The sequence below is a fragment of the Heterodontus francisci genome, chromosome 16 (assembly GCF_036365525.1).
Source record: "Heterodontus francisci isolate sHetFra1 chromosome 16, sHetFra1.hap1, whole genome shotgun sequence".
NCBI lineage: Eukaryota > Metazoa > Chordata > Chondrichthyes > Heterodontiformes > Heterodontidae > Heterodontus > Heterodontus francisci.
The window spans coordinates 39366850-39392503 of record NC_090386.1 but is presented as its reverse complement, the minus strand read 5'-3'; the positions used below and the strand labels follow the sequence as shown (position 1 = coordinate 39392503).

General features: G+C 43.5%; 1 protein-coding gene across 3 annotated transcripts in view; it reads left to right on the top strand.

Annotated features, from left to right (window-relative positions):
• The window catches only part of LOC137378058 (bactericidal permeability-increasing protein-like), a 73255-nt gene that overhangs the window by 26954 nt on the left and 20647 nt on the right, over window positions 1-25654 (top strand). For all 3 annotated transcript variants that reach the window (XM_068048119.1, XM_068048118.1, XM_068048120.1), the window contains exon 9: window positions 13123-13299. In XM_068048119.1, coding sequence (XP_067904220.1) covers window positions 13123-13299 — 177 coding nt within the window. The remainder of the gene's footprint in view (window positions 1-13122; window positions 13300-25654) is intronic.

The following is a 25654-nucleotide window of genomic DNA, read 5'->3' as shown; positions in this document are numbered from 1 at the left end:
AGAGAAGGGGAGTTATTCCTGGTGTCCTGTTTATCCCTCACCCAAAATCACAAAAAACAGATTATCTGGTCATTATCACATTGCTATTTGTGGGAGCTTGCTGTGTGCAATTTGGCTGCTGCATTTCCTACATTACAGTGATTACAGTTCAAAAGTATTTAATTGGTTGCAGAGCTCTTTCGAATGTCCAGTGGTTATGAAAGGTGCTATATAAATGTAAGTCTTTCTTTTTATCCCACTCTGACTTCTCTGTCCTTGACCTTCTACACTGTTCTAATGAAGCTCAATGGGAGCTCGAGGAACAGCCCCTCATCTTTCAGTTAGGCACTTTACAGCCTTTCAGACTCACTGAGTTCAACAATTTCAGATCATAACCACTACTCTTATTTTTTTTCAGACGGCAGCTGTTGGCGATGATTCTGCTGAGTCATTTACACCTCCTCTAGACACATCTTTAGTTCCTTTCCTTGTGTCATTACCATCCTTTTACCTTTCCCGAACATCCTTTTTGTCATTTACTTCCTTCTGCCTTCTACCCTATCACACACCTCCCGTTTTGTTCTTTCCTCCATCCTGACCCCCACCCCTTTCCCTGTCTTTGTACTTGTTTAAAACTTGTTATACCTCCAACTTTTTCCAGTTCTAATGAAATGTTAACTCTGTTTCCCTCTCCACAGTTGTGGCTGACCTACTGAATATTTCCAGCATTTTCTGTTTTTATTTAAGAAGAAATGTTTTGTGATTTTATCAATTGACTGGCAGTCTTAAAGTCTGCATTTACACAAGCTTTTTTTAATCAAAATAAATCATGGGAAGAGACATTACAGCAACTCGTTATCATCACCAGTTGCTTTTGGAGCACTTTGGAAAGGTTTTGCCTAGAAGGGTATATGTAGTATTTGCACACACATATATTCATATATATATATATATATATATATATACATCCTTACAACAAAGTCTTTCCAAAGGGAATGAGTTTGTAGGACAAAAAGCACCTAGAATTGTGACATATAGAAAAGTAGTAGGCAATTGGGGTGCAACTTAATTGCTATGCAACTCAAAATGATATTGGAATTAAGTTTTAATTTATTTTTGGATGCTTGGAAGTAACGTGCCTTGTTTACATTATAGTGCAATGTTTACTGAGGAAACCAGTGACATCACATAACTGAAGTCCCTCGTCCCTTGTATCATCCTTGTAAACTACCTCTATACCCTCTCCAGGGCCTTAACATCCTTCCCAAAGTGTGGTGCCCAGAATTGTATACAGTATTCAAGCTGAGGCCTAAACAGTGATTTATAAAGGTTTAGTATGAGTTCCTTGTTTTTGTATTCAGTGCCCCTATTTAGAAAGCCACGTACTGCCTTGGTTTTCTTAACTGCCTTATCAACTTGCCCTGCCACCTTCAAGGACTTGTGGATATGCAACCTCAGGTTCCACTGCTCTTGCACCTCCCTCGATATAACACCATTTAGATAATACTGCCTCTCCATGTTGTTTCGCCCAAAGTGCATCACTTCATACATATCCACATTAAATTGCATCTGCCATGTGTCTGCCCATTTCACCAGTCTATCTCTGTCCTCCTGAAGTCTGCTTCTATACTGTTCACTGTTCACTATGTTGCAGATTTGGTATCATTCACAAACTTTGAAATTGTACTTCCTATACCCAAGTCATTTATATATGACAAGAAAAGCAATGGTCTTAATACCAAGCCCAAGGGTGGGGGCAGAGTGGAGTGGGGGTTGTGCCATTGCATTCTTCGCTCCAGTCAGGAAAATATCCATTCACCACTACTCTCTGCCTCTTAATCCTTCGACAGTTAGGTACCCAAATTACTACTATCCGTTTAATCCTAAGTGCTACTGTTTTGCAAAGAAGTCTGTTTTGTGGTACTTTATCAAATACCTTTTGAAAGTCCAAATCTACTGCACTACCTTCATCATTCCTGTTTGTTACTTCTTCAAAGTAATTATGAGTTTATTCATCCATAAGTTGCCTTTAAAAAGTCCTAGCCAGCTGTTCCTTAATAACCCATGCTTCTCTAAGTGAGAATTCATTTTGTCCTTGACAATGGTCTCCAGTATCTTTCCCCACCACTGACTTTAGACTGATCAGCCTGTTGTTACCAGATTTGTCCTTCTCCCTTTTTTTGAGTAGGGGTGTAACATTTGCAATCCTCCAGTCCTCCGGCACCACTCCCATATACAAGGAGGATTGAAATATTGTGATTATATCTTCTATTTCCACCCAAACTCGCCTCAGCAGCCTAGGATACATCCCATCTGGATCGGGTGGCTTGTTAACTTTGAGTGGTGCAAACTTATTTAGCACCTCCTTTCTATTTATTTTTACACAGTATAATATCTCCCCTTCACTACTGCAACTTTAATTTCATTCCCTTCTTTTGTGAAGACAGGTGCAAGGGATTTGGTGGCATTGTGATAATGTCACTGCTAGTAATCCAGAGGCCCAGACTAATGCCCTGGGGACATGGGTTAAAATCCCACCATTGCAGCTGGTGGAATTTAAATTCAATTAATTCATAAGAATTTCAAATCGATAGCTCAGCTGGGATTTTACGTCGGGGCGGAGACCCCACCCACCGGCTTAAAATTCGAGGTGAACCCGCCTCCGCTGGGCCTGCAAGTCACACAGAGTCTTTGCATGGCCCAGGCCCTTCATTGGCCTTGGGTGAGACTTCTGCCCCCCTGAGGCAGGAAGTCCCGCCTCCAGGAGCTGCTGGCCAATCAAGATGCTGGCAGCTCCTCAGTCATGGCAGCACCACCAGGAGCAGTGGCCACTGCTGGGACTGCACCCAGCTTCAGGAGGATCGTGGATGCTGGCACCGAAAAAGGTAAGTGGGAGTGGGGTTTTGGGGACAATCGGCTGGGCCCCGGCGAGGCAAGGGAGGTCAGTTGGGGGTGGGGAGAATGAAGTGCAGTGGAGGTGGCTTGTGCCAAGGGGGTGCCATCCATTGGGCACAGGGTGCCTGCTCAGGAGGACCCCTCCAGTCTGCAAGGAGGCTGCCAGGTTTTACTGGTCGGTCTCCTGGGGGACCTGAGCCACCCACCCACCACCAATAATACAACAGCAGCAGCAGGAGGAGGCCCTTAAGTGGCAGTCAATTAGCTACTTAAGTGTTTTAATTGCCCTGGGTTGAGTTGGCCATTTCTCGCCACAGCCGACGCTCGTAAAATTGCAGTGGAAGCAGGAAGGTGAGAGGGACGGCACCGCCCACCTTCTACTCAGTTTTAGGCCCTCCCACCCCCCTGTCTCCAGCCCACTCCTGCGGGTGGCGTAAAATTCCGGCCCTAGTCTCAGTAATGGTGCCCACAAACTATCACCAATTGTTGTAAAATTCCATCTGGTTCACTAATGCCCTTTAGGAAAGGAAATCTGCCGTCCTTCCCTAGTCAGGCCTACATGTGACTCCCAAACCACAACCTCGTAACTGCCCTGTCAAATCAGTTGTCAAGGGCAATTAGGGATGGGCAACAAATGACAGCCTTGCCAGCAATGCCCACATCCCATGGAAGAATAAAAGTAAATTCCATTTCAGTACCTCAGTCGTGCCTTCTGCCCCCACAAGATTTTCTTTTTTGCCCCTAAATGGCTCCACCATTCCTTTAACTATCCTTTTACCTTTCTATGTTTATACAAGATTTTTGGGTTCTCTTTTATGTTGCCTGCTAATCTTTTCTCATATTCTCCCTTTGCCCTTATATCCTTTTTCAATTTCTCCCTGCATTCTCCATATTCTGCTTGTTTTTTTTAAACTGTATTCTGTCTCTTACTTTTATCATAACCCTTATACTTTTCGCTGTGTTTTTAACCTCCATTTCCTTCACTATACAAGCAGCTATAGTTTTGGAAGACTAATCTTTCCTTCTTATCAAAATATGCTTAGTTTGTACCCAAACTTTCTCCACCTTGAAGGCCTCCCACTGCACCCATTATATTATGATAATTATAAAGACAAGGTTGAAGCATTTGCAACAATCTTTAGCCCGAAGTGCCGAGTTGATGATCCATCTCAGCCTCCTCCTGAAGTCCCCAGCATCACAGATGCCAGTCATCATCCAACTTGATTCACTCCGCGTGATATCAAGAAACGACTGAAGGCACTGGATACTGCAAAGGCTATGGGCCCTGACAACATTCCAGCAATAGTACTGCAGAACTTGCTGTGCCCCTAGCCAAGCTGTTCCAGAACTGCTACAACACTGGTATCTACCCGACAATGTGGAAAATTGCTCAGGTATGTCCTGTAAACAAAAAGCAGGACAAATCCAACCCGACCAATTACCACCCCATCAGTCAATCTCGATCATCAGTAAAGTGATGGAAGGTGTCATTGACAGTGCTATGAAGCAGCACTTGCTCAGCAATAACCTGCTCAGTGACACTCAGTTTGGGTTCCACCAGGGCCACTCGGCTCCTTACCTCATTACAGCCTTAGTTCAAACATGGACAAAAGAGCTGAACTCAAGAAGTGAGGTGAGAGTGACTGCCCTTGACATCAAGGCAGTATTTGGCCGGGTATGACATCAAGGAGCCCTAGCAAAACTGGAGTCAATGGGAAACAGGGGGAAAACTTTCCACTGGTTGGAGTCATACCTAGCGCAAAAGAAGATAGTCGTGGTTGTTGGAGGTCAATCATCTCAGCTCACGGACATCACTGCAGGAGTTCCTCAGGGTCGTGTCCTAGGCCCAACCATCTTCAGCTGCTTCATCAATGACCTTCCTTCAATCATAAGGTCAGAAGTGGGGATGATTGCTGATGATTGCACAATGTTCAGCACCATTCGTGACTCCTCAGATACTGAAGCAGTTCGTGTCAAAATGCAGCAAGACCTGGACAATATCCAGGCTTGGGCTGATAAGTGGCAAGTAACATTCGCGCCACACAAGTGCCAGGCAATGACTATTTCAAACAAGAGAGAATCTAACCATCTCCCCTTGACATTCAATGGCACTACGATTGCTGAATCCCCTGGGGGTTACCATTGACCAGAAACTGAACCGGAGTAGCCATAAAAATAACATGGCTACAAGAGCAGGTCAGAGGCTGGGAGTCCTGCAGCGAGTAGCTCACCTTCTGACTTCCCAAAACCTGTCCACCATCTACAAGGCACCAGTCAGGAGTGTGATGGAATACTCTCCACTTGGCTGGATGGGTGCAGCTCCAACAACACTCAGGAAGCTCAACACCATCCAGGACAAAGCAGCCCGCTTGATTGGCACCCAATCCACAAACATTTGCTCCCTCCACCACCGATGCACAGTGGCAGCAGTGTGTACCATCTACAAGATGCATTGCAGCAATGCACCAAGGCTCCTTAGACAGCACCTTCCAAACCCACAACCTCTACCACCTAGAAGGACAAGGACAGCAGATGCATGGGAACTCCACCACCTGCAAATTCACTTCCAAGCCACACACCATCCTGACTTGGAACTATGTCGCCATCCCTTCACTGTCACGGGGTCAAAATCCTGGAACTCCCTTCCTAACAGCACTGTGGGTGTACCTACCCCACATGGACTGCAGCAGTTCAAGAAGGCAGCTCACCACTACCTTCTCAAGGGTAATTAGAGATGGGCAATAAATGGTGGCCTGGCCAGCGACGCCCACATCCCATGAATGCATTAAAAAATTGTCCAGATGTTCTCCCACTGAAACACACTCCACTTGCCCTATTTCATTCTCCTGCATTGTATCCAGCACTGCTTCCTTTCTCTTTGGACTAGAAACATCCTGATTACAGAAGTTCTCCTGTACACATTTTAAGGCTTCTTTGTCCTCATTGCCCTTCACTCTTTTTTTTCCAGTCCGTATTAGGGTAATTAAAGCTGCTACTATTACAGATCTATTATTTTTACATTTCTTTGAAACTTACCTGCAGATTTGCACCTCTTATCTCCTTCTCATTATTTGGGAGCCTATAGTAAACACCCAGCAGGGTAACAGTCTCTTTTCTGCTCCTTACCTCTGACTAAATGGAAGCAGCCTTTAAATCCACTATTATATCGTCCCACTGTATCACTGTATAGCTATATTATCATGGATTAATACTGCCCTCCACCTTTCTTTGAATTTGTCCCTTCACTATCCCTCCTAAATACATTGTAGCCAGGAATGTTGATTTCCCGTTCCTGCCCATATTTAAACTAAGTCTCCATTGAGGCTATTATATCATAATCCTATGTGGCAACCTATGCCTGTAGCTCATGAGTCTTATTTCTAACACTCCTCATATTAACATACACTCATTTCAAAACTATGCTGCTCTGCTTTGCATTATTGCTCCATCTAATTCTTCTCTTTCTGCATTATTCTTTCCTCTGTAGCAGTTTGTCACTCCTAGTTTTCTATGCACCTTGTCTTTCTGCTCTGCTGCTGTGTCCTGGGGCCCCTTTCCTGCCAAATTAGTTGAAAACCTCCCCCACAGAAATAGTTAACCTTCCTGCGAGGGCATTGATCCCAGTCCTGCTTACATGCAACCTGTCTGACTGGTACAAGTCCCTTTTGCCCCAGAACTGATCCCAATGCCCCAGGAATTTGAAACTCTCCCTCCTGCATCACTTTTCCAGTCACACATTCACCTGCACTATCTTCCTGTTTCTGAACTCACTAGTATGTTGCACTGGGAGTAATCAAAAGATTACCATGTTCTTTCATATTTTTTCCCAACTCCTGAAACTCTGCTTGTAGGTCCTCAATCCTTTTCCTACCTATGTCACTTGTTCTAACATGGATCACAACTTTTGGTTGTTCCCCTTCTCCTTGCAGAATGTCCTGCATTCTTTAATAATACCCATATCCCCAGCACCAGGAGGACAGTGCACTGCTCAGGACTCATGTCTGAGGCTGCAGAAATGCCTGTCTATTTCCTTGACTATTCAATCCTCTGTAATAACTGCATTTCTATACTTTCTTGTTTGTGAGTGCCACACTCCCAGGGAATCTTGTACTGCCTGTCTGTTCCTCCTAGTCTGTCTGTTGGTCACCCACTCCCTCTCTTTCTGAACTTTCTGTAACTGCAATTTAACCACCTCTTGAAACATGCTATTCACAAAACTCTCAGCTTCCTGTATGCACTGAGATTCTGAGCTCGAGCGGTTAGAAGGACTTCCTGCATATGTGGTTTTCCAGGACACATGGCACAGGATATGCATGCAACAGCCACAGCTGTGCTGCTATGTTAGCTGACAGTTAGTTAAAGCTGCTTTTTTTCAGCTTTAAAGTTTAGTTAGCAGTAAACCATAAAACTCTAACCACTAACAAAACATAAAGTAAATACTTACACTCATCAAAAATATAACCAATAAATACTTACACTAACCATCAAAGCACTAACCAGTAAACAAAATACTTATCTGTAACTTACCTTGCCAGTCCACATTGTCTGCTAACTGTAACAACACTTTGTCAGTTTTTCCATCAATGTGGTATCTGTCACTCTGGGTCCCCCAATAGGCTCTGTTGGTATTCTTCCATAATTCTTTGTGAAACATTGTTTACACTTAATTTGAATATCTATTATATATTAAAAATGCTGAGTAGGTTGCAACATTTCATTTTGAAATGCATTCAAAACTCTTAATTTAAGTTTTGTCTTTGGCAAAATGCAGTTGAAAATCGTGAGCATTTATCAATTATGTCTGTTGCTAGCACTGTAATCAGCATTTTTTAGTGTTATGCAACTCACTGTTTTCATTTCTAGACTGTCTTGATCTTCTTGTTTGAGTTGTAGTAACTACCACCCAAAAATTGGGAGCAAGAAATCCTACTTAAAGTTTAGCATACAAGCCATTTAGAAAAAAATCCTTATTGTTCCAAAAATAGTAAAAGAAAATCTCTGCTCTGCAGAGTCTCTCCTCCAACCATCTTGTGGCTGTGGATTCTAAATAGCATTAGACAGCTGTCCTCCATAAATTACTATAAAAATCTGTTGCATTGCTGACCCCATCTCCCTTCCTCCCCCGACTCATCTCCATCGCCTTCTCCCCTCTTCACCTCCCATCTCTCCCTCTATCTCATCCTGCTTCTCTTACAACCCCCAATTTTCTTTGCCCTCCTTTGGCCCCACTCTCCTCCTTGCCTTTCTCAACCTTTCTTCTAAGTCCCACTCCACTTTCTCCTCCCACCCACCCTGTCTTAGTCCAGTTATCCACCTAACCTCTAATCTAGCTTGACCTGAAAACTACACTTGATAACTCACCTTGTGCAACACCCTGGGATACCAGCTGGTATTTTGTAATTATACAAATATCAGTCCAGCAGAATGTGAATATACGTTGCATAGCATAGCCATATGATGAGAAACTTAAAGATTTTGAAGTATACTGCAAATTGCATTGAATAACATGAAATAATTCGATGTTACCTTGTAAAATATTTTGGTGTATCAAGTTACAACTACCACCATTGCAGCATTATTTCTGGGGACTCAATTCACCAAATCACAGAATAGTTACAGTGCAGATGGAGGCCATTCAGCCCATCATTTCCACACCGGCTCTCCGAAAGAGCAGTTTACTCAGTTCCATTCCCCCGCCTTCTCCCAATAACCCTGCACATTCTTCCTTCTCATATAATTGTCTAATTCCCTTTTGAATGCTTCAATTGAACCTGCCTCCACCACACTCAGGCAGCACATTCCAGACCTTAACCACTCTCTGCGTGAAAAAGTTTTTCCTCATTTCACTTTTGCTTTTCTTACCAAATACTTTAAATCTGTGCCCTCTCGTTCTCGATCCTTTCACGAGTGGGAACAGTTTCTCTCTATCTACTCTGTCCAGACCCCTCATGATTTTGAATACCTCTATCAAATCATCTCTCAGCTTTCTCTTCTCCAAGGAAAGCATTCGTAACTTCTCCAATCTATCTTCATAATTGAAGTTCCTCATTCGTGGAACCATTCATGTGAATCTTTTCGGTACTCTCTCCAATGCCCTCACATCTTTCCTAAAAGTGCAGCGCCCAGAACTGGATGCAATACTCCAACTGAGGTCTTGTACAAGTTCAATATAACTTTCTTGCTATTGCACTCTATGCCCCTATTAATAAAGCCCAGGATACTGTATGCTTTATTAAGTCCTCTCTCAACCTGTCCTGTCATCTTCAATGACTTATGCACATATACACACAGGTCCCTTTGCTCCTGCACCCCCTTTAGAATTGTACCCTTTATTTTATATTGTTTCTCCATGTTCTTCCTACCAAAAATGAATCAGTTCACATTTCTTTGCATTGAACTTCATCTACCACCCATCTGTCCATTTCACCAACTTGTCTATGTCTTTTTGGAGTGCTCCACTATCCTCCTCACAATTCACAATGCTTCCAAGTTTCGTATCAACTGCAAACTTTGAAATTGTGCCCTGTACACCAAGGTCCAGGTCATTTATATATATCAGAAAAAGCAAGGGTCCCAACACTGACCCCTGGGAAACTCCACTGCAAACCTTCCTCCAGCTTGAAAAACATCCATTAACCACTACTCTTTGTTTCCTGTCACTCAACCAATTCCATATCCATGTTGCTACCATCCCTTTTATTCCATGAGCTATAAGTTTGCTCACAAGTCTGTTGTGTGGCACTGTATTAAATACCTTTTGAAAGTCCATGTACACCAAATCAACAGCATTGCCCTCATCAACCCTCTCTGTTACCTCCTCAAAAAACTCCAGCAAGTTAATTAAACATGATTTTCCCTTAAGAAATCCATGCCGGCTTTCCTTAATTAACTTGCATTTGTCCATGTGACTATTAATTTTGTCCCGAATTATTTTTTCTAGAAGTTTACATGCCACCGAAGTTAAACTGACTGGCCTGTAGGTTCTGGGCTTATCTTTACAACCTTTTTTGAACAAGGGTGCAACATTTGAATTTCTCCAGTCCTCTGGCACAACCCCAGAGTCTAAGGAAGACTGAAAAACTATGGCCAGTGCCTCTGCAATTTCCACCCTCACTTCCCTCAGTATCCTTGGATGCATCTCATCTGTTCCTTGTGCTTTATCCACTTTAAGTACAGACAGCCTATCTAATACATCCTCTATCAATTTTAAACCCTTCTAGTGTCTGAATTACCTCCTCTTTCATCATTGCCTAGGTTGCATCTTCTTCCTTGGTAAAGACTGATACAAAGTATTCATTTAATACCTCAGCTATGCCCTCTGCCTCCATGTGTAAATCCCCTTTATGGTCCCTAATCAGCCCCACTCCTCCTTTTACCACCCTTTTACTATTTATATGTCTATAGAAAACTTTGGGATTTCCTTTAATACTAGCTGCCAGTTTCTTTTCATGCTCTCTCTTTGCTTCTCATTTACTTTTTCACTTCCCCTCTGGACCGTCTATAATCAGTTCTCAATAGTATTTTCTACCTGGCATCTGTCATAAGCACACATTTTTCTTTCGTATCTTAATCTCTACCTCTTTTGTCATCCAGGGTGTTCTGGATTTGTTTGCCCTATCTTTCCCCTTTGAGGAAACATACCTTGACTGTGCCCAAACTCTGTATTCTTTGAAGGTAGCCCATTGTCAGCTATCAGTTTTCCTGTCAACATTTGACTCCAATTTATTCACCTCAGCTCCATTCTTACCCCATTGAAGTTGACCTTCCCCCAGTTAATTATTCTTACTCTGGATTGTTCTTTGTCCTTTTCCATAGTCAGCCTAAACCTTATGATACAATGATCACTGTTCCCTAAATGCTCTCCTGCTGATACTTGATCCACTTGACCCACCTCATTCCCAAGAACCAGATCTAACAGTGCCTTCTTTCTCATTGGACTAGCAAAATACGACGTAGAAAATTTTCCTGAACACACCCTAAGAACTCTTGTCCCTCGCTGCCCATTACACCACTACTATCCCAGTCTATGTTTGGATAATTAAAGTCCCCCATTATAACTACCCTTGAGTTTTTGCATCTCTCTGTAATTTCCTTGCAAATTTGTTCCTCCACATCCTTCCCATTATCTGGTGGCCTACAGACAACACCGAGCAATGTAACTGCACCTTTTTTTGTTCCTTAGCTCTAACCAAATTGATTCTGTCCTCGACCCCTCTGGGACATCCTTTTTCTCCAGAACTGCAATGTTCTCCTTCATCAATACCATCAATCCTCCTTTTTTCCCTTTCCTATCTTTCCTGAACACCTTGTAACCAGGAACATTTCACACCCAATCCTGCTGTTCTTTGAGCCAGCTCTCTGTTATAGCCACAACATCATACTTCCACATGGCAATCTGCACCTGCACCTCACCAATTTTATTAACCATGCTCTGTGCCTTTACATAGATGCACATTAACCCTGATTTAGACTTTATTACTTTCTCCCTTCCTCTGATCCCACCTAATAACTTACTATTCCCTACTCTAGTGCTGTCTATCTCCCCCCGTATTCTGTGCACCTTGGTTTTCCTCTCTGATATTTGCTCCTGGTTCCCACACCCCTGACAAGTTACCAGCTTTGCTTCCCTCTGATCTGAGCTCTCTCTCAGATTCCATCCCCCTGCCAATCTAGTTTAAACCCTCCCCAACAGCATTAGCAAATCTCCCTGCAAGGATGTTAGTCCCAGTCCTGCTAAGATGCAACCCATCCATCTTGTACAGGTCCCACTTGCCCCGGAACTGCTCCCAATGCCTCAGAAATTTGATGCCTTCCCTCCTATACCAATTCTCCAACCACATGTTCAATCGCTCAATTCTCCTATTCCTCTGCTCACTCACACATGGGACTGGGAGTAATCCTGAGATTACAGCTTTTGAGGTCCTGCTTTTTAATCCCCTTCAAAGCTCCCTAAGATCTGCTTTTAGGACCTCATCCCTCTTCTTACCTTTGTCATTGGTGCCAATGTGGACCACGACCTCTGGCTGTTCACCCTCCCCCAGAAGAATGTCCAGTAGCCGTTCCATGACATCCTTAACCCTGGCACCAGGGAGGCAGCACACCATCCTGGAGTCCCGTCTATGGCCACAGAAATATCTATTTGTTCCCCTAACTATTGAATCCCCTATCATTACTGCTCTTCCACTCTTCTTCCGCCCCTCCTGTGCAGCTGAGCCACCGGTGGTGTCACAAACCTAGCTCTGACTGCACTCCTCTGAGGAACCATCACCCTCACCAGTATCCAAAATTGAAAACCGATTAGCAAGATCGTCTCAGGGGACTCCTGCACTACCTTCCTGGTTCTCTTGGACTGCCTGGCGGTCACCCGTTCCCTATCTGCCTGCATGCTCCGAACCTGTGGTATAACGACCTCCCTAAACATGCTATCCATGCCTCGCAGATGTACCACAGTGACTCCAGCCGCTGCTCGAGTTCCAAAACCCGGAGCTCAAGCTTCTGCAGCCGGTGACACTTCCTGCAGATGTGTTTGTCCAGGACACATGGTGCGTCTATGACTTCACACATGCCACAGGCTGTACATGCCACCCAGTTGAGCTGCCCTGCCATCCCTTAACCTTACAGACTATTTATTATAAGTAGAATAGCTTACCAGTCACTCACCAACCAGCTCCTTCCACTGCACCAAAGCAAGAACCAAATACTGGAGTGCGAAAAATGTAGATTAAAGAGCACCTCCTCCCCCCTCGCTGAACTCTCCATTCACAAAACTCATATCTCCACACTCAGCTTGCAATCTGCACCTAGACCTCTGTATTTATACTTTGTGAAGCTGAAACTGCAGCAGCCAGACTGGACTGGTGAGCTATTTAACTAATCAGCTACTCTGCAGTAGAGCTTGTTAATCCCTGCCTAAGACTGGAAGAAACTTGCCTTACTTTCTTAACCCTACTTTACTTTCTTAATCCTACTTTATCTAGAGGATAAATCCCGGTTAAATGCTAACTGCAGACCAGATTTTTAGAAAGATAATGACACTTAAAATCCCCACTCACCAAACTTGTACCTCCACACTCAGCTTGCAATCTGAACGCCATTTGCAGGCTGCACCCAGGCCTCTGTATTTATACTTTTTGAAGCTGAAACTGCAGCTTTTGTTACATGCTATCCTGCTCACTTATTCATGTGTTTATGTGCTTTTATACTCAATCAGTTCTGGAATTACTGAGTATCTTCTCTGATGTCCCTCAGGGTGAACTGTATGCTGTTCAGCACCATATGGAGTCTCCATATACTGCGCAATCATTTAACCTCCCAAATACCACTGATCATATGTTGATCCTTGGAATGTCTGAGTATTTTGTTAACACGGGAGGATTTGCATATTTTGCAGCTGGAGCTTTGCAATTCAACATCACAGATGACATGGTAAGTAAATTATTCTTTTGAAATACACTGATTGGAAAGAAAACCTATTGTGCAGTGCCAGGCCATACCTTGTCATTGCAATGTGCTTATCCTCTTTTTGCCAGTTCTTGACTAAGCTGTTAGTTGGAACCATCTGCTGGTTTATCAGTGGCACTAACAATAGCTCAGGTATTCTTACACATTTCTCTAAGGGGTGCATAGTGATAATATGGACAACTCTGAACCCTATTCACTGGAATTAGGAGAAAGAATCCTTTAATATCTGAAGAGATAGAGTAAGATGAAACAGAAGAAAGAGGTGTATGATAGAAGTCAGGTGGATAATACGATTGGGGCGGCACAGTGGCCCAGTGGTTAGCACCGCAGCCTCGCAACCTCACAGCTCCAGCGACCCGGGTTCAATTCTGGGTACTGCCTGTGTGGAGTTTGCAAGTTCTCCCTGTGTCTGCATGGGTTTCCTCCGGGTGCTCCGGTTTCCTCCCACAAGCCAAAGACTTGCAGGTTGATAGGTAAATTGGCCATTATAAATTGCCCCTAGTATAGGTCGGTGATAGGGACAGGTGGGGATGTGGTAGGAATATGGAATTAGTGTAGGATTAGTATAAATGGGTGGTTGATGGTCGGCACAGACTCGGTGGGCCGAAGGGCCTGTTTCAGTGCTGTACTTCTAAATCTAAATCAAATCAAAACCGGGCTGAAAATAGAAAGTTCAGAGGATAAGTGAAAAAAGAAATAAGAGAAGCAAAGAGAGTGTATGAGAAGAGACTGGCACCTAACAAAAAAAGGGAATCCAGAAGTTTTCTATAGGCATATAAATAGTAAAAGAGTGGTAAAAGGAGGAATGGGCTGATTAGGGACCAGAGAATGGGATTTATGCATCAAGGCAGAGGACTGAGATACTAAATGAGTACTTTGCATCTGTCTTTACCAAGTATGTCACTGACATAAAATATAGCTATTGAAACTACAAGAAGTCACCCTGAAGAATTATAAAAATGGGTTCCAAAATGGCCACCAAAGTTTAAAAGACCTGGCTTTGTTTATTCAAACGATCTACTGGCTGGTACAAAAAAAGGAATATATTCCAAGCTAAAAGATCTCAATTGCACCCATCCTAAACCTATAAAGAGACATTTTTTGAATTGAATGTGTTCTTCTGAAACAAGGAAGTTGTGAAGTAGCCACATCCTGGGCTATTGTCAGTCACACTAGGGAAAATCTATGTCTCCCAGCAGAGGAAAATAGTTGAAGCCATTTTTGAGCTATAAATCACCCTCTGAAGAGAGAGAGCATGGGATACCCAAGGAGAAGCACCAACAAAATCTTGTCCAGCTAAGAGCTAGAGAAAATCCAGCAACCCAAAAAGGAAGGCACCCTGCTGTGAATTCTACATTTTCCACTTATGCAGTAGTGAATTGGAATTGATCCTCTATCTTCAAACTGAACTTTCACCCAACAGAGAAATCTACTAACACCTCAAGCCTGCAACTAAAGAGAAATTGACTTCAGAGAGAATTCAACAGGTTTACTGTGAACCCTGAAACCCTACCACACTGAAACACTTACCCCTTTTCCTCTCTATCTGTCCCTTCTTGTCTGTGTGTGTGCGAGTGAAGGCGTGAGTGGGTGCAGTTGCAACAATTTCGGGATAAGGCGTATTGCTCAATAAATAATTAATCTTCTATTTTAAACCTACAAGTAAACGTTTGGTGTCTGTTTATTTGACAAATAAAACACAAAGGGGTTTAAACCCTAATAACAAAAACATTGAGAGTCGAACAGTGGGAGTAACCCATCCCCTTCACTACATGGCTGTAACAAACTGGGGGCTTAACACCATGATCTGAACCACCACACAAATGAAAGATTTGAAAACGGGGGGGAAAAAAATGACCTCTAAGATTGTGGAAAAGTAAACCAACAGGTTTTCTTGAATTCTTCTGTTTTTTCTCTACGGTGCGAGAAACAAAACATATGGCCATATTTAATGCTGAAGAGGATGTAGAGCAGGGAGGCATATCCCATGATAAGTTAAATAAATTAAGTATTAAAGATTTAAAAAGTTTAGGTACAGAGCCGGGAATAACTTTCAAAGTAAAAGCAAAGAAACCTGAACTGATGAAGAGTCTAGCTAACCATTTTAAACTTACCCCTGAACCAGAAGAAGAAAGCATGGAATCAGAGTCTGAAAAAATAATTCTAGCTAGAATATAGTTGCAGATGAAAAGGGAAGAAATACAGTTGCAGTTGAAAAGAGAGGAGATGCAGTTTCAGAATACACAATTAATAGGAAAATACTGAGGAGTGGAGAGGAAGTGAGGGACCTTGGAGTGAATGTCCACAGATCCCTGAAGGTAGCAGGACAGGTCGATAAGGTGGTTAAGAAGGCATCTGGAATTCTTTCCTTTATTAACTGAGGTATAGAATATAAGAGCAGGGAGGTTATGCTGAAACTGTATAACTTATTGGTTAGGGCACAACTTGTGTACTGTGTGCTGTTCTGGTCACCTCATTACAGAAAGGATGTAATTGCACTAGAGAGGGTACAGAGGAGATTTATGAGGATGTTGACAGGACTGAAAAAATGCAGCTATGAGGAAAGATTGGACAGGCTGGGGTTGTTCTCCTTGGAACAGAGAAGGCTGAGAGGAGATCTGATTGAAATGTACAAAATTTTGAGGGACCTGAATAGAGTGGAGGTGAAGGGCCTATGCACCTTAGCAGAGAGGTCAGTGATGAGGGGGCATACATTTAAAGTGATTGGCAGAAAATTAGAGGGGAGATTAGGAAAAACTTATTCACCCAGAGGGTGGTGGGGGTCTGGAACCCATTGCCTGAAAGGGTAGTTGAGGCAGAAACCCTCAACTCATTCAAAAGGAGTCTGGATATGCACCTCAGGTGCTGTAATCTGCATGGCTATGGACCAAGTGCTGGAAGGTAGGATTAGAATGGGTGGATCGTTTTCGGCCGGCACAGACACGATGGGCCAAATGGCTTCTTTCTGTGCCTTAAGCTTTCTACGATTCTATTGGAAAGAAAAAGAGGCGAAACAGTTTGAGTTAAAAAGGCTATGAGAGGAGGATGAAAGTGCACTCCAACTTTATCTCCAATTCAGAACAAAACTTTAACGTACTGAGACACTCACTGTTAGTCCCAAAGTTTAATGAGGAGGAGATTGAGTCATACTTGATCGCTTCTGAGGAAATAGCTACCAGGCTAAAATGGCCGAAAGAATTTTGGACTCTCCTTTTACAAGGCGAGTTCGTGGGTAGGGCTTGTGAAGCTTTTTCTCTGATATCAGAAGAGAGTTCATCTGACTATGAGCAAACTAAAACTGCAATTCTAAATGCATATGAGTTAGTACCTGAAGCATATGGACAGAAATTCAGACATACCAGGAAAAGACCTGCACAGACTTGCATTGAATTTGAAAGAATTAAACATATGGCTTTGGTCACTGGTTCAAGCTAGAGCCCTCAAATGAAAATCTGAGAGAAGTAATGTTACTGGAAGAATTGAAAAATAGCATTCTAGTGTATAAAAGGATCCATATTGAAGAACAAAAAATTACTAGGGTAAGAGAAGCAACAAAAATGGCTGATGATTATGAGTTAAAACACAAGTCCCTAACGCAGAATAAATTTGCATCTAATAACTCTTACAGCCTAAAGAGAGATAGCAGGGATGCAGATGAAGCAGAAATGGGCTCAAGAGAAAAGGAGAGTAGGAAAGGAAAACCAGATTAGTCTCCAACTTTTAAAAGAAGGAACCCAGGTGATAAACCAGTAGAGGCAGGCCTGATGTGTTTCCAGTGTGGCAAATCTGGACATGTCCAGGCAAATTGTTTGTATTCCAAAAAACCAACAGGAGGCGCTGCAGTCACACCAGTGTCTGTGGCTATGAAAGTGGTAAGCAAGGGTCCTGATATAACCCAATTACAGACAGCATAACAGAACTTTTTACGAAAAGGAAAAATGATTCCTTTTGTATAAAAGAGATAACATCCTTAGGGATACCAATTGTTTTCAAACCCTACTGGCAGCCAGGTTTATAGAAATGCCGCCCGAAAGCTGAACAATTACTGCGGTATTGGTAAAAGGGCTTACTGACAAATGTTTGAAAGTTCCCTTAGGTAAAGTTTACCCACAGAGTAAACTGGTCATTGGGGTAGTGACAGTCAGGATCATTCTGAGCGTACTAATGCAGGGGCTTGACTTATTGCTGGGCAATGACTTGGCAGGAAGCACAGTATTGTACCAAAAGGGTCCACAATAGTCCAGAGACTGGAGGTATTAAGAGGAAACAAAATTCTGCATAGCTGCAGGGCTAAGGAAGTCCCAAAACTCCTGCAGGGGGTGATCAGGCCAGTAAAGATTAAGGAGGCTAAAGGAAAGCCAGTGGAATTTTAAAAGGCCAAGACAGAGGCAGAAGAATTTAAAGGAGCTGAGATAAAACAAGCAAAGTTTGAAGGAAAAGCCCCAAAGATATGGTTAGCCTTCTTTAAAGATTTAAACAGGGACAAGAAAAGTTCCTAAACAGGCAAACCAAAAGTGAGGGAGGCTCCTCACCTAGTTGAGGTGCCACAGGGGAGTGCAGCAGAAACTGGACAGCCACCGGCGAGCAGTTGTGTTCCAGAGGACATGGGGCAGGTTAGGGAGAAACTCATCCTTGAAGTAAAGGGAAAAGGGAAGGTAAAATACCCTAAAGTAAACAACACTTGTGGAAGCTGCCAGAAAACTAAAAGTGAGGTCAGTGCGGATGTGCCCACTGAAAAATGAAAGGATCAGGTTCTAAATCCAGAGCTAACTGAACCCAGCCAAACAGATTCAGAACTCAGTAAGACCAAAATGCAGAAGGAGAACACAAACACCTAGCAGAGACTAAAAAGTAATTTATCACCCACTATCACCCTAGAGATAAGAATTATAAATGTGCCAAACCTGAACTATTAAACCCACGTGTTGTGGAAACAGCATTTTAAGGGGTTAAAGCCTCTACAGACATTGAAATTTGCAAGCAACCCAGAACAATGCAGTAACGGAAATTTGCATATCACAAGCCTTGGAGCAGGAAAAGTGGGAAAGAGATAAAAGAGAACACCAAATGTTCTAAACAGAAGTTTTCCTAGGGCAAAACTTTAATACCCAGAAAGGAAAATTCAATTACAATTGTGTCTCATCCAAAGAAAGGATGATGTAAAATTTAAACTTGAATAAGGAATAGCTGTTACAGACAATGCCAGCAAGAGCAGTTGTAAGATTGAGGTGTGAGTGCCATGTGTGCAGTGGTGTGACTCCTAAACCTCCCTTCTTACTTTTTTTTTCTTGCTAAACAAAAACACCAAACAACACAACAATGAAATGCAAGGAATTTCTTTTTTTCCCTTTTTGGGAGAGGTGTCACACTTGTGTTCGAGTGAAGGCATGAGTGGGTGTGGTTGCAACAATTTCTGGATAAAGCATATTGCTCAATGAATAATTAATCTTCTGTCTTAAATCTACAAGAAAACCTGTTGCTGTCTTTTCATTTGACAAATAAAACACAAAGGGGTTAAACCCTAATAACAAGAAACACTTACTGCAGTCAGGTGGGAGTTGAACAATGGGAACCACCCACACCCCTCACCATGTGGCCGTAACACAAGGAAGAAGATGTAAATGTCATAGTGAAACTGGACGGGCCAAAAATTGATGAAGAGGAGCTATTAGAAAGACTGGCTGTGCCTCAAGTTGGTAAGTCACCAGGAACAAATCAGATGCATCCAAGGATACGAAGGGAAGTAAAGATGAAAATTGTGGAAGCACTGGCCATAATCTTTCAATCCTTCTTAGATACAGGGTAGTGCCAGAGGACCGGAGAGTTGCAAATGTTGCACCCATGTTCAGAAAGGGTGTAAGGATAAGCCCAGCAACGACAGGCCAGTCAGTTTAACCTCAGTGGTGGGAAAGCATTTATAATCTGGGATAAAATTACCAGTCACTTGGACAAATGCGACTTACCTGAAGACAGGAGCGGTGGCGGCTGGCGGACCTGCACTCTCTCTCGGCGCGCGCTGAAACTCGAAAATAAACTTACAGTGACATCACGGGAAATCTGCAAGGTGATTGGTTGGGTGAGTAGCAGCTGTTAGTGCATTTAAATAGCTTAAAAAATAAGGAGAAAGTTTTTTTTTGTTGAAAAAAAAATCTCTATTGATAAGGTCAATACTACTAAAGTGTTTTTTTTAATTCAATGTAACTTATTAAGGACTTTAGATTGTAGTGGGTAGAACAATGCCCCTTGTGTAATTAGTATTTTTCAATTAAGGGAGTAGCTAATGAATCTAAGGATAAGTCATGGTAGGAGAGCTCAGCCCGTGATATGCTCCTCCTGTGCTATGTGGGAAATCAGGGACGCTTCCAGTGTCCCTGACGACCATGTTTTCAGGAAGTGTATCCATCTACAGCTACTGGTTACCCGCATTACGTAGCTGGAGCTACGGGTGGAATCACTGTGGAGCATCCGCGATGCTGAAAACATCGTGGATAGCACATTCAGAGAGGTGGTCACACCGCAGGTAATGGCTGCACAGGCAGAAAACGGATGGGTAACCACCAGGCAGAGTAGTAGGCGGAAGCAGGTAGCGCAGGAGTCCCCTGTGGCCATCCCCCTCTCAAACAGATATACTGCTTTGGATACTATTGGGGGGATGGCCTCCCAGGGGAAAGCAGCAACAGCCAAGTTCGTGGCACCACAGAGGGCTCTGCTGCACAGCAGGGGAGGAAAAGGGGTGGAAGAGCTATAGTGACAGGGGATTCCATCATAAGGGATGCAGAATAGGTGTTTCTGTGGCCGCAAAAGTGACTCCAGGATGGTATGTTGCCTCCCTGGTGCTAGGTTCAAGGATGTTACGGAGCAGCTGCAGGACATTCTGTGGAGGGGGAGGGGGAGCAGTCAGAGGTCGTGATACACATTGGTACCAACGACATAGGTAGAAAGAAGGATGAGGTCCTGCAACAAGAATTTAGGGAGCTAGGTAGCAGATTAAAAAGCAGGACCTCAAAGGTTGTAATCTCTGGATTACTCCCTGTGCCACATGCTAGAGAGTATAGGAATAGGAGGATAGAGCAGATTAATGCGTAGCTGAGGAGATGGTGCAGGAGGGAGGGCTTTAGGTTCCTGGATCACTGGGTCTGCTTCTGGCAAAGGTGAAACCTGTACAAGTTGGACAGGTTGCACCTGAACCGGAACGGGACCAACATCCTTGCTGGGAGGTTTGCCAGTGCTGTTGCGGGGGGGGGGGGGGGGGGGGTGTTTAAACTATTTTGGCAGCAGGATGGGATACAAAGTGGAGGTACAGTAGGGGGTGAGGCACAGGAAAATATAGAAGAGAAACTGAGTCAGTCTGGAAGGCAGAGCAAATATAGACCTGTTAAGGCACAAGTAAAAAATGCTAGGCTGAATTGCATATACTTTAATGCAAGGAGTCTTACTAATAAGGCAGATGAATTGAGGTCATTGATTAGCACATGGGATTATGATATTGTTGCTATCACAGAGACATGGCTGAGGGAGGGGCAGGACTGGCAACTCAATATTTCAGGGTTTAGGATCTTCAGGCGTGATAAGGGAGGCGATAAAAGATAAAAGAGGTATTGCACTGTTGATCAAGGGGTCAATTACTGCAGTAAGGAGGGATGATATCTTAGAAGGTTCCTCAAATATGGGTAGAACTTAAGAACAAAAAGGGGGCAATCACTTGGCTGGTCATGTACTACAGGCCTCCAAACAGTCAGGGAGAGATAGAGGAACAGATATGTAGGCAAATCTCAGAGAGGTGTAAAAATAATAGGGTAATAATAGTAGGGGATTTCAACTTACCTAATATCAACAGGGATAATCTTAGTGCAAAAGGCTTAAAGGGGGAGGAATTCTTAAAATGCATCCAGGAGAGGTTTTTGAGCCAGTACGTAGAAAATCCTACAAGAGAAGGGGCAGTACTGGACCTAATCCTAGGGAATGAAGCTAAACAAGTGGTAGAAGTATCAGGGGGAACATTTCGGGGATAGTGACCATAACTCTGTAAGATTTAAGGTAGTTATGGAAAAGGACAAAGACGGGCCAGAAATAAAGGTACTGAATTGGGGGAAGGCCAATTTGATAAAACAGGATCTGGCCAAAGTGGACTGGGAGCAGCTACTTGTAGGAAAGTCTACATCATTGCCAGTGGGAGTCATTCAAAGTGGAAATAGTGAGGGTTCAGAGCCAACATGTACCCATTAAGGTGAAGGGTAGGACCATCAAGTCCAGGGAACCCTGGATGTCAAGGGGTATAGAGTATCGGATCAGGAAAAAAAAAGAGCCTTATGGCAGATTCGCAGCACTGAAAACAGCGGAGGCATTGGAGGAGTATAGAAAGTGTAGGGGGTACTTAAAAAATTAATTAGGAGAGCAAAGAGGGGACATGAAAAAACATTGGCAGTTAAAATAAAGGAACATCCTAAGGCATTTTATAAGTATATTAAGGACAAGAGGATAAGCATGGAAAGAGTAGGGCCCATTAGGGACCAAAGTGGCAATCTGTGTGTGGAGGTGGAGGACATAGGTGAGGTTTTAAATGATTACTTTTCATCTGTTTTCACTGTGGAGAAGGACGATGTAGGTGTAGAGATCAGGGAGGGGGATTGTGATATACTTGAACATATTAACAAGGGAGGAAGTATTAGATGATTTAGTCGGCTTAAAAGTTGATAAATCCCCAGGCCCAGATGAGATGTATCCCAGGCTGTTATGTAAGGCAAAGGAGGTGATAGAAAGGCTTCTGACACAAATTCTCAGATCCTCTCTGGCCACGGGAGAGGTGCCAGAGGACTGGAGGACAGCGAATGTGGTACCATTATTCAAGAAGTGTAGCAGGGATAGACCAGGTAATTACAGGCCGGTGAGTCTAACATCGTGGTTGGGAAACTAATGGAAAAAATTCTGAGGGACAGGATTAATCTCCACTTGGAGAAGCAGGGAATAATCAGGAATAGTCAGCACGGCTTTGTCAGGGGAGATCGTGTCCAACTAACTTGATTGAATTTTTCGAGGAGGTGACTAGATGTGTAGATGATGGTAAAGCAGTTGATGTAGTCTACATGGACTTCAGTAAGGCTTTTGATAAGGTCCCCCATGGGAAATTGGTTAGGAAGATAAGAGCCCGTGGGATCCAGGGCAATTTGGAAAATTGGATCCAAGTTGGCTTGGTGGCAGGAAACAGAGGACAATGGTCAAGGGTTGTTTTTGCGAGTGGAAGCCTGTGACCGGTGCTGGGATGCTTGCTGTTTGTAGTGTACATTAATGATTTAGACGTGAATATAGGAGGTATGATCAGTAAATTCGCAGATGACATGAAAATTGTTGGTGTTGCAAATAGTGAGGAGGAAAGCCTTAGATTATAGGACGATGTAGATGGGCTGTTAAAGTGGACGGAGCAGTGGCAAAGTAGTCACCCAGTCTGTGTTTGGCCTCCCCAATGTAGAGGAGACCACACTGTGAGCAGCGAATACAGTATACTACATTGAAAGAAGTACAAGTAAATCGTTGCTTCACCTGAAAGGATTGTTTGGGGCCTGGGATAGTGAGGAGAGAGGAGATAAATGGGCAGGTATTACACCTCCTGCGATTGCAGGGGAAGGTGCTGTGGGAAGGAGACGAGGTGGTGGGGGTAATGGAAGAGTGGACCAGGGTGTCGCGGAGGGAACGATCCCTTCGGAATGCTGACAGGGAAAGAGAGGGGAAGATGCGTTTGGTAGTGGCATCATGCTGGATGTGGCAGAAATGGCGGAGGATGATCCTTTGGATATGGAGGCTGATGGGGTGGAAACCGAGGTCAAGGGGAACCCTGTCACAGTTCTGGGAGGGAGAGGAAGGGGTGAGGGTAGAGGTGCGGGAAATGGGCCAGACACTTCCACTCAGTCCGAAAGCATGACCCCGAGCTTCCGGTTGCTGCCCATTTCAACATTCCCCTCTGCTCTCATGCTTACATCTCTGTCCTGGGATTGCTGCAGTGTTCTAGTGAACATTAATGCAAGCTCAAGGAACAGCATCTCATTTACCGATTAGGCACACTACAGCCTGCCGGACTGAACATTGAGTTCAATAATTTCAGAGCATGACGGGCTCCCCCATTTTACTTTTATTTTTAGTTATTTTTCTTTTTTCTTTTTTTTTTGTCTTATTTTATTTCATCTTAGTTTGTTCAGTTTGCTTACCCACTTTTTTTTTCATGTTTGTACTTGAGGCTGTTCAATTTTCAGTACTAATGCTTTGTCTTTCAACACAGTATTAACATATTGTTTGCCTTTGCTCCATGACCTTCTGGTCAGCTATTCTGTGACCTTGTCCTATCTACACCTTCTCCTTTATTATCTCTTGCCTCACCCCTGCTTTACTTGCTTAAAATCTTTCACATTTCTAATATTTGCCAGTTCTGAAGAGTCACTGACCTGAAACATTAACTCTGATCTCTCTCCAAAGATGCTGCCAGACCTGCTGAATATTTCCAGCATTTCTTGTTTTTATTTCAGATTTCCAGCATCCGCAGTATTTTGCTTTTATTTTAGTAAAGAGGAGGTGATTAGGGCCAGGAAACTGGAAATTGTGAAAATGACATAGGGCGTCAGAAGAGTCACGAATGTAGGTGGGAAGAGACTGGACCAGGGGAGAAAAGATAGAGTCAAGATAGGAAGAAATAAGTTCATTGGGGCAGGAACAGGCAGAAACAATGGGTCTTCCAGGACAGTCCTGTTTGTGGATTTTGGGAAGGAGGTAGAAGCGGGCTGTCCAGTGTAGGGGACTATGTGATTGGAAGCTGTAGAGGGAAGATCTCCAGAGGAGATGAGATCAGTAACAGTTCTGTGGGCAGTAGCTTGATATTCGGTGGTGGGGTCGTGGTCCAGGGGGAGGTGGGAAGAAGTGTCTGAGAGTTGGCGCTGATGACAATGTCGGGGTTAGACCTGAAAGAACGGAGTGCGGCAAGTTCAGAGGGGGACAGGTTAGAGTGAGTGAGGGGGGCAGAGAAATTGAGATGGCCGATGTCTCGCCGACAGTTTTCAATGAAAAGATCAAGAGCGGGTAAGAGGTCAGAGGGAGGGGTCCAGGTAGAGGGGGAATGTTGGAGGCAGGTGAATGGGTCCGCTGGTCGGGGGTGGACTCCTGGTCAAAGAAATGAGCACAGAGGCAAAGGCGACGGAAGAACAGCTCAACGTCATGCTGGGTTCAGCCTTAACTGGAGTATTGTATCCAATTCTGGATACTGCACTTTAGGAAGGATGCGAAAGCATTAGAGAGGGCACAGAAAAGATTTAAGAGAATGGTTCCAGAGATGTGGGACTTCAGTAATGTGAATAAAATGAAGAAGCTGGGGTTGTTTCCTTAGAGAAGAGAAGGTTGAGAGGAGATTGATGGAGCTGTTCAAAATCCTGGATAGAGCAGATAGGGAGAAACTGTTCCCACTGGTGGAAGGATTGAGAACTACAGGACACTGATATAAGGTGAATGGCAATAGAACCAAAAGTTGACATGAGGAAAAACCTTTTGATGCAGCGAAAGGTTAGGATTTGGAATGCATTGCCTGAGACTGTGGTGGAGGCAGATACAATCAGGGCTTTCAAAAGGGAATTGCATAATTATCTGAAGAGAAAGAATTTACAATGCTATGGGGAAAAGGCATGGGTGTGGGACTAGCTGAGCTGGCATGAACACAACAGGCCGAATGGCCTCCTTCAGTGCTGTAAACATTCTATGATTCTATAATTGACAAAAAAGTGGTTGTCAATAATGCTGATAATCATAACCTGGGGCATAAGTGAGAATCCAAGTCAACAGGTTAAAATCTAACCATTCTAAATACGTACAGTCTATGAAACAAGTCAATCTGAGGCTGCTTATTAATAAGACTGGTTAACGCTTTCTTCTGTGCCTTTTCAATGCTCTCATATTCGGAACAATCACAGCAAGGTTCCCATCAGAGGGCAAATGCAGATAGTGCTACTTATAATTTCCATCTGTATTGTAGATTGCCTGTATCTTTAACCACATCTCTTACTACAGCTATCTGATTGAAGTCTGTCAACACTGAGTTAAACCGATGGTTCCACAGTGCTGTGTTCTCAGGGAAGCTGAGATTTTACACAAGTGTGGTTAAACATATGTACGGACTTCCACTCAGACTGTTGCTTCAATGTTTTAAGATAGTGGAGTTGTCTGTCATATCAGCTTTTTAAGATCATTAAAATCTCAAAGAGCAGTGCCTGGGTTCATTCTGAACATCAAAAATAAAGTTTGATATGTATTTTTTATGCCTGTTGAGGTGGTACCCCAGCATGTCACT